This window comes from Salvia miltiorrhiza, chromosome 6 (assembly GCF_028751815.1).
Source record: "Salvia miltiorrhiza cultivar Shanhuang (shh) chromosome 6, IMPLAD_Smil_shh, whole genome shotgun sequence".
NCBI lineage: Eukaryota > Viridiplantae > Streptophyta > Magnoliopsida > Lamiales > Lamiaceae > Salvia > Salvia miltiorrhiza.
This window is the reverse complement of record NC_080392.1, coordinates 14,070,003-14,079,365: the sequence shown is the minus strand read 5'-3', so window position 1 is coordinate 14,079,365 and position 9,363 is coordinate 14,070,003. Positions and strand designations below refer to the sequence as shown.

The window sequence follows — 9,363 nt, the reverse complement described above, 5'->3', positions numbered from 1 at the left end:
TTCAAATCCACAAAGAACAATGTTTAAATTCAAATTCACAATAAACAATGTTTAAATTCATCAACTAAAATATAAAATCCAACAAAGAACAATGTCTATAATTGCTCGACGGTAGAAATAGAACCCTCTTCATTGAACTCTTCTTCTTCATCTTCAAGACAAATCCAAAAGCTTCCATTCTTTCCTTGACCTATGAAATAAGCAATTATTTACATTAGATATATGAAATAAAAGATTAATTATAATTATAAATTTACATACCTTCAAGTTGATTTCGTAGCCAATTTTGAGTACACATTAATGCTTCTAATAGCTTTGGTTTGAGACGACTGCGGTGCTCAATATTAGACTTTGGGCCTTATTGTTTGGGCCTATTTTAAAATATAAAATACTAGCCCATAATCTCAAAATATGTATTTAAAGCCCATATTTTATAGAATTTTTTGTGGATAATTGACGGGTAATTTTCGCGGGTAAACGAGTTTCGCGGGTATGGATAGTAAGTATCCAAACCCATACCCACGAACTAAATGGATAGTGAATTGTACCCACGAAACTATCCGTGGATATCAAATGGTATCCAAACCCACCCTAATGAGTTCGGGTTTTCGCGGATATCCACTACCCGCGGGTAGATTGCCATCCCTACTTGGGCCTTGAATGGTGTTCTGTCATAAGCCCGGTCATTTTGCTCTGTCTTGGTATCAGGATTCCTGGGTTTGTTTCTGTCAATATCGGCCTTTTGGGCTACCCTGGCGTCCTCCAGCTGGATGTATCCCGGTAACCGAAATATGATATCATCAAAATTTTGAGGGGGTACTATCTGTAACGCGTCAAAGAACGAGCCTGGTTTGATACCTCTGACAAACGCATATCCTTTAATTTGGGACTTAGCCCCGGGTACTTCGAGGGCAGCTATATTGAACCGTGATGCATAATCTCGCAGAGACTCGGTAGGCTCTTGAAGAATATCCATGAGTGACATAACCGTCTTTTAAGCTTTTCTAGAGCTAGCAAATTCCATGATGAAGAGCGTATACAAGTCTTCGAAGGAATGAAGAGTCCGGCCCCAATTTTCGGAACCATTGTTACCTTTCCGAAGTAGAAAAAAATTATCTTTAGAAATCTAATGAGATAATTAATCATTTGGTCACTAATTTTGTGTAACGTCACATTTAATAAAACATTGAAAGTTAAGATACTAAACATGAGCAAATTTCAATTTAATCTTGGCTGCTGCAAAAAAGAAAAAAGAAGAAAAAGAATAGTATATATGGTGCTTGTGCATGATTTCTAATTAATGTCGAAATAAATTTTGTGACCACAAAATCGTAGTACTAGGTATTGCGGTATAATTATTACCGGGTTGAAATAATATTATATCTAACTAGATTGAATGAGATTGTAGACTAGCATTGCTATTATTTGAATTATTATTACGAGTTTAATCTATTATTCAAGCGCAATATTTGTCTTTCAATGCACCCAATTCAACGTGGAACGAGATGAGTGCCACAGGTTTATTCAAATACATAGAGACTTGTAAAGTTGTAAAATTCAGCAAAACTTTTAAAAAATTTGATGCTAACTTTTAATCAAATATATGGTCAGTGGCGAAATCAGACTTTCGGTACATGGGTTCAATTTTTTTAATAAATTTAATAATCAAATTAAATTTAAAATAAATACTATTATTAATATAATTATAATATCATTTATTTTTTATTTTTTTAAAAAAACCTTTCAAACTGAATTTCAAATTCATATAAAACAACTTCAATAAATTAGGCCGGATAAAACTTTACGAGACAAATTAACTTTTAATATCAAATTCAAAAAATGGATCTCTAAGAAATTAAGATCCAAGCATGATATGCATATATTAATTATGTCTTCACTTCATCAAGACATCAACTCTAAAACTTGCATGTCAATCATAGTGTAAAATAGTTCGGCTCCATAATTATGGAGATAAAATCATATTTTTTATTTTTTAATAATATATTTATAAAATTATGAAAATACCCTACTATTTTTTAAAATTTCAAGGGAGTCCAGTGACCCCACCCACCCCCTAGCTCCGCTCCTGGGTATGGTCTGCCAACAAACTCGGGTAAATATCTTTTTGAAGACGATTAAGGTTTGTGAACAGATAATTATGTTCATGATCATATACATAAAATAACTTACACAACGTAATCATTATCGTAAGAAAAAAGTAACCATTGATATCAAGAAATGTAATACTCCCTCCGTCCCTGAAATGGCTTCCTCTTTGGGGACGGCACGGGTTTTAATGAAAAGTTGTAAAGTGAATTGATAGTGGAGAAAAAGTGATATAATTATTATTGGAAGTTGTGAAAAGTGTTATAATTAGTATTGAGAGTGGTGAAAAGTGAAGAGTAAGAATAAATAAAGTATTATTAGTGGGGGGTAGGTGTCCAAAAATGGAAAGAAAGAAAGAGGAAGTTATTTGGGGGACGTCCCAAAATGAAAAAAAAGAGGAAGTTATTTTAGGGACGGAGGGAGTATTTCAAAAATATTATTTTCTTCATATTGATTATTACTTTTTTTATTATAACAATAATTATCTTGAAATAAATAACAGGAAAAATTATTTGCCATATTAATTACTCCTTATTAGTTTTCATCATAACAATAATTATTTTGAAATAAAAAATAGAAAAAATAAAACAAATACTTAAAAGAAAGTAGAAAAAAAATAGATAAAAAAGCATAAATAAACACTGGAAAAAAAAAAAGAGAAACAGAAACAAACACTGAAGAAAAAAACGAGAAACAGAAAAAATGCGTAGAAAAAAAAAAGACATGTAGTTAGTTTTGAACTTAGGTGAGTGTAACAAGAGAGTAATAGTTAGCTATTGCACAACCTCATTTTTGTATTTATTTAGGAAAACAATTGTTATATATTTTTTACAAAGGCGTGCCCAATTAACCTGCTGCTCTCGCCCGCGCCCCGACCCGTTTTTTCCATACACTTAGTCTCATAAGAGACCAATTTTAAATTCTAACATTTTGATTTGTCCCACATATCTTTCATTCATTTTGCTTAATGCACAATAAATCGTGCTTTTTTTAATCTTCTACTGTAAACATTCTGGTTATATAATCACAATTAATTGCCATGTGGTTTGCATTTTTGACCGAAATTCGTCATTGTGGGAAATTTCAAAAAAAAAATGATATATTTTTTATTATGAAACAGGAATTATACGGCGGACTGAAAAACGATGTCATTCGAATTGGGTTATAGAAGGTTGGAATTTGTCATCGTGGAAAATTTTACATTTACATTTTGCCACATCATTTACATTTTTTGTCGGAATTTGTCATCGTGGAAAATTTTAATAAAAAGAGAAATTTATTGTGTATTATGAAACAAGAATGAAAGATATTTAATGTTAAAAATAAATACATCCTAAAACATTGTCAAAAAACATAAAAATTACATAACTATTTAATTTATTTTTCGACGAGTCTTCAATTCTTCAAAGTGTTTGATAACTTCGTCATCAGAAACTTGTAAAAACATATCTTTTTCAATAAAAATAACCAAACAATCATTTAAAACTTGATCTCCTATACTATTTTCCAACTTATTCTTGATGTAAGTAATTTTTAAAAACACTTTCCTCTTTATTTCAACACGCTTTAAAAAAAAAAACACGCTTTGGAATTGTTTCCCCCCCCCCCCCCCCTTTTGATTTCCTGTAGAAAGTAAAACTCTGCATTCCAAATGTACTTTGCAACTTTTTTGTTTAAATAAGAAGGTAATGTATTGATTAAATGATGAGCTCGATGAAAAGAAAGAAAAAGAAAGAGATGATGAGCTTTTTTTTAGTTGGGCCAATAGAATTTAGGATTTTAAAAATTGGAATTTTCTTTTACTTTGGATTAAAAATTTTATTTGGGGGTGCAAACCTTAAATTTAAAATAATTTTTATACGAATATTAATATTATTAATTTTTTTTGGGATGCAACTGCACCCCCATGCACCACATTGAATCTGCCACTGGGTACAATTATATAACTATTTTGAACACTTCCTCGTAGGATTTAAATTATCCACATTTAGAGTTTAGATTCCCCACTTAAGGTTTAGATTCTCCATTTGGTGTATTGCACGAATGATACTTATGGCCATATTAGTATCATTAGTGCCATATACCTGTGTACTGATATTATTTAGATGGGTATAATTATATGATAATTTTGAACACTTCCCGTAGGGTTTAAATTATTAAAATTTAGGATTTAGATTCTTCATTTAGTGTGTTGTAGGAATGGTACTTATGGCCAAATTACTGCCATATACTCTCTTTATGTAGTGTTATACGAATGATACTTATGGCCATATTAGTGTCATTAGTGTCATATACTTATACTCCCCCTGTCCGCCAAGAGCATGTCACTTTCATGTATAATTTATACATGAAAGTGACATACTCTTGGTTGACGGATGAAGTATTTTTTTTTCGGTTGACACATATGGCACTAATAATGCTATATGTGCCTAACCCGCGTGCAAATTCGAATCCGGTCTGTCCTAATTAAGGGCAAAATAGTCTTAACACGTAATAAATTGTCAGATTTTGTGTTTTTTCAATTAGTGGCCAACTATTGTGTTTCTTTCTTCAAAATGACTATTTCAAGAGCGCTCTCAATATTTTTTTTGTAAATAAGTAGATATAATGAGTGTTAAAGTTAAGAGTGTTTGTGGGGTATATTTTTTAAAATTGATTAGTCATTTTTTTTTGTGAACGAATGAAAATCACAAAATAGACATTTTCCGTGGATAAATGGAGTAATATATATTACTATGAAATAAGAATGAAAGATTGTAAAAACAAATCAAAATATTAAAATTTATTTTTAAAAATAAAAATTTATTATACTATAATTTTAGACGAAATCTAAAATTTCAAAATATCACGAGAAATTGAAATTCCCCTAGGTGGTGGGTAGGTCGGTTTAAAAGAATTATCCAAATTGAGGATCTAGGCATGGGCCGTTTTGTCATGAATATGAGCTCAGTTCTTAAAGATGAAGCCCACTTGAAGCCTATCCATACACGCACGTGATTCCTAATGAGTTTCTCGGAGAGCACGTGACATCCCAACGATTATCGATTTTTTCTCATCACACAAAAGTGTGCGTCAAATTTCAAGGTGATCCCAAAATATGCCGTAATATAAATAAACTCCCACAATATTTTCAACATTAGTATTTCATCCCCACATTTTCTATAATTCGTTGCGCTCACTGTCGTGCTCTGTCTCTCTCTCTATCTCTAGCTGTAAGAGAAACCCTAGTTTCACTGTTTCAGTAAGATTTGAGCTCGACCAATCAATTAGTGTTTTTTTCATCTCTTTTTATACTCTATATCGCGACTCACCTCTCAGAACTTCATATTTTCGTGAATTCAAGGTTCCTTCACCGAATACTGGTTTCTTGAGCATCTTGTTTTAGTTGATTTTGTGTTTCATTTGGTGTAATTTTGATCTCTGAGCTATGGATACTCGCAAAAGAGGCAGAGCTGAATTTGCTAACGGCGGTTTCAAGAAACCTAAGCCAGGTATTAGCGCTTGAATTTAGAATAATTATCTATTTTCTCTTCCCCTACCTGGATTTGCATGTGTATCTGCGGTTTTTAGTTTTTTAATTGCTTGGGAGAGCTGGAAATTCGTAATTTCCTGCGTGGTTGTGGAGGAAATATGTGAAAAAGAATTTTTAGATCTGTTTAGCTGTCAATGATTATTCAGTTAAGAACTCAATGGGATCTACCGGTCACATTATTTAAAATTTACACATTTAATGTGGAAGATTTTGCCGGTGTAATTGATATCATGAATTGTATTTATTATTTTCTGTATGTAGCTATAAATTTTGTTAATTCATGTTCAAGACACTTCTAAATTTTGTTTGCTCAAATGAAATACCAAAGCATTATCTGAATAATGTTAAGAAATCAACAACTGAGAATAAGTAATTAATGTCTTGCAACAGAAATGGACTCCTTATCAAGTGGTATAGGAAGCAAATCGAAGCCTTGCACGAAATTTTTCAGGTTCAAATCTCAACCTACCTAATGAATATTTGAAATTCTAACATCCACCAACAGGCTGTAATGCACTGTGATAAATGGTTGTAGTTGATGCCGAGGGTCTTTATTTAATACTGGAGATATTCATAATACTGAAGATGTTGAATAATCAATTTCTTTCTTGATACAGATTTTACCATTTAACAGTAATGATATCATCATCCAGATTTGATGCGGATGGATGAGTGAGATAACTACTTAACAGTGCTTTTCATCCATTTGCTCTTGGTGGACTGTTGCTTTTTTTTTCTCAAATTTTAATTGCTAGTTTATGCGTCTGCCAATTTGATTTCTCTTTAGCTAATGTGGTACTATTGCATCTTGTCACTCACCACAATTCTAGCAAATTAGAAATTCGGGAAGTGCCTTGATTCATGCGCTTAGTTGAGTTACTATTTTCATAAGTATGTTATTGGCATTCAATCTTCACGTATTCGGTTGCTGTTGGAAATTTTCGGTCATACCTGATTTCTGTTTGAGCTCTTGTTTTTATTTTATTGATTGAAATGTTTTGTAGGAGCTATGGTCTTTTTGCTATAGGGTTCCTTTCTTTGGGTGAGGATAAATGGAAACATATGATCTGTAGAAATTAGAATTGGGAGTTTTCCGGCATCTATATACTGAAATTCTCAGAAACCTGGCTTGATTGTTAAGTTCTTTCAACTTTGTCGTGTGCTTTCAAGCCAACATATACTGTCATGAAGTGATGCTCTATACTAGGAGTTTCCCAGTATCTGTGGTTGAAGATATTAATGGTCTCCATTTGTCTTCTTAGTGAAATGGCAAGAAAATTTTCCAATGCATAGTATGGAAAATTTAATTAGTCTCCAATATATTCTTGTAACCTACATCCTGTAAGTTAATTGTGATTTATATATTTGATAAGTTTATTTAAAGGGAAATAAGGAAGAGAAGCACTTGAGAAGAAACCAAACTCAAGCGGGGCTTTCAAGACCTTATTTTTTGTGAAATACTTATATAGCCAGCTACTTTTGCGGTTTTGCCTTACAAGTCCCTCTCCAATGATTCTCTCTCATATGCGACATCTTATTGTTTAATTTCATCTATAAGAAGTAAACTTTGGCATTCGATATCTGCTTGATATATATGCATGCATTAGTATGTTAGTGGTAATCACAAAAAACGGCTAACAGTAACAGTTCAAGGGAGTTCTCCTATCTAATGAGTCAGAGAAAAGCTAAGGTCCAATATCCTTTTTTGTTTTCAGCATTGCTGGTTGTCCCTTTGGTGAGAACTGCCACTTCCTCCACCACGTTCCCGGCGGCTATAATGCTGTTGCCCAGATGATGAACCTAGCCCCTGCTCCCACCCCACGACCAGCGGGCGGTCCCCCGCCTGCCCACCAGAACGGTCATGGTTCTGCCCCGGCTGCTGTCAAAACCAAAGTATGCAACAAATACAAGACTGCAGAAGGTTGCAAATTCGGCAACAAATGCAACTTCGCCCACGGGGAATGGGAGCTCGGTAAGCCCATCATGCCATCCCACGACAATCCCCGTGCGACCGGACCTATGCCCCCAGGCAGGTTCAGTGCCCGGCCGGAGCCACCTGTACCTGGACCTGCAGCTAGTTTTGGCGCAACGGCCACGGCCAAGATCAGCGTAGATGCTTCCCTTGCCGGCGCTGTCATTGGGAAAGGAGGAGTGAACTCGAAGCAGATATGCAGGCAAACAGGCACCAAACTATCCATTAGAGACCATGAAACAAATCCCAATCTCAGAAACATCGAGCTCGAGGGCACATTCGAGCAGATCCAGCAAGCGAGTGCGATGGTGAGGGAGCTGATCGTCAGCATTGGTTCAGGAGGCGGGTCAGGCGGACCGGGGAGAGCATTCGGGGGCGGGGGTGGAGGCGCGGCCTCCACCGGGGGTGGGGGCAACTTCAAGACAAAGCTTTGCGAGAACTTCGGGAAAGGGTCGTGCACCTTCGGGGATAGGTGTCATTTCGCACATGGTGCAGCTGAGCTAAGGAAAACAGGATAGGATCCATCATTTTGTTGTGTGTGGTCTGTGTTTTCTTGAATTTTTTACCTGTGCAGAGTAATACAACTCATGAATTGAATCTTGTAGCAGCTACGTAGGTGATGATATTTTAAGATTAAGACAGTGTAGCATCAGTCGCAGGTCTTCCTTTTTTCTTTTTTCTATTTTTGTTTTTGCTTTAACATTAAGATTTCTTACATCTTATGCTCAATTTCTTTTCCATTTGTCGTGAGTCTCTGTCCCGTTAGTTGCTTGTAAGTTGTGACATCATTTTTATATGTTTTCAGTCAATTATAGTTTTTACATGAATTTCGTAGTTTCTTTTAAGGGTTAATTGTATGTAATATCACGAAATTTATCCGAAATTTATTTTTCTCACGATCTTTAAAAATTCTATTTTTTATCAAATACTTCGACATTTATTCAATTTCTCCACGATTTTTTTTACCCTCGAATCGGAATCGACTTGGCGTTGATGTGGCTCGTCGGCACACGCCATTCCGATAAATTAAACGATGCGTTTCAGTTTAAACATTAAAATTAGGGGTGGATTAAAATGCCGAAAAATTAGTTCACCGCACTTACCGCATTGAAAAAATGTCGAAAATATCGAATTTTTGGTATACCATAAATTACGGTACGGTATTGTACCGTAGCGAAATTCTTTGGTACGACAACGGTATCAATTTTTCTCATACCGCCGTATAGCGATATATACCAATACCGCGGTATACACTGTAAAATCGGTATATATTGTTGTTTCGGTATATACCACAATACCAGTATATATCAAAATAATCGGTATACCGTACTGATTGAAATAAATTACATATATATACACACACATATAATTTTAGATTTCTTGGAAGGTTATTTATATTTGTTTAATGAAATTTTGGCATGGACAAATACACGATATATCGTAATATTTTGGTAAATTTAAGCATCAAATGATATACAAATAATTTCGATACACCGTAAAGTACGGTATACCGACTTTCAATACGGTATACCGCAATATCGATACATCAGCATGAGAAAAGTTCATACCGAAATTTTCAGTATGCCGTCGGTATACCGAAGGGTTCGGTACGACAACGGTATGAAAATTTTTATACCGCAATTAGCGAAGCAAGGGCGCCAATAATCAGCGTGGGCTTGGAAGACCGGAAACACGAAGCTATCGTGGCCAGCAATCGGCGCCAATGGTTTGAAAGACCTAGACACAAAGACTT

At 34.6% G+C, this 9,363-nt stretch overlaps 1 protein-coding gene across 1 annotated transcript; it reads left to right on the top strand.

The window, feature by feature from the left end:
- Window positions 1-5,210: 5,210 nt before the first annotated feature.
- Window positions 5,211-8,437, top strand: LOC130988844 (zinc finger CCCH domain-containing protein 14-like). Its single transcript, XM_057912795.1, has 3 exons — window positions 5,211-5,597; window positions 6,029-6,089; window positions 7,354-8,437. Exons 1-3 carry the CDS (start codon window positions 5,534-5,536, stop codon window positions 8,126-8,128), a joined length of 900 nt encoding a protein of 299 aa, XP_057768778.1. The 5' UTR covers window positions 5,211-5,533; the 3' UTR covers window positions 8,129-8,437.
- The last annotated feature ends 926 nt before the right edge of the window (window positions 8,438-9,363 follow it).

What these genes read in the sequence shown, in the direction of transcription:
- LOC130988844 (XM_057912795.1), top strand. Translation starts at nt 5,534, where the DNA reads ATGGATACTCGCAAAAGAGGCAGAGCTGAATTTGCTAACGGCGGTTTC. An exon ending in TTTCAAGAAACCTAAGCCAG is followed by an intron (nt 5,598 to 6,028) that starts GTATTAGCGCTT and finishes GTCTTGCAACAG; the next exon opens with AAATGGACTCCTTATCAAGT. An exon ending in CCTTGCACGAAATTTTTCAG is followed by an intron (nt 6,090 to 7,353) that starts GTTCAAATCTCA and finishes TTTTGTTTTCAG; the next exon opens with CATTGCTGGTTGTCCCTTTG.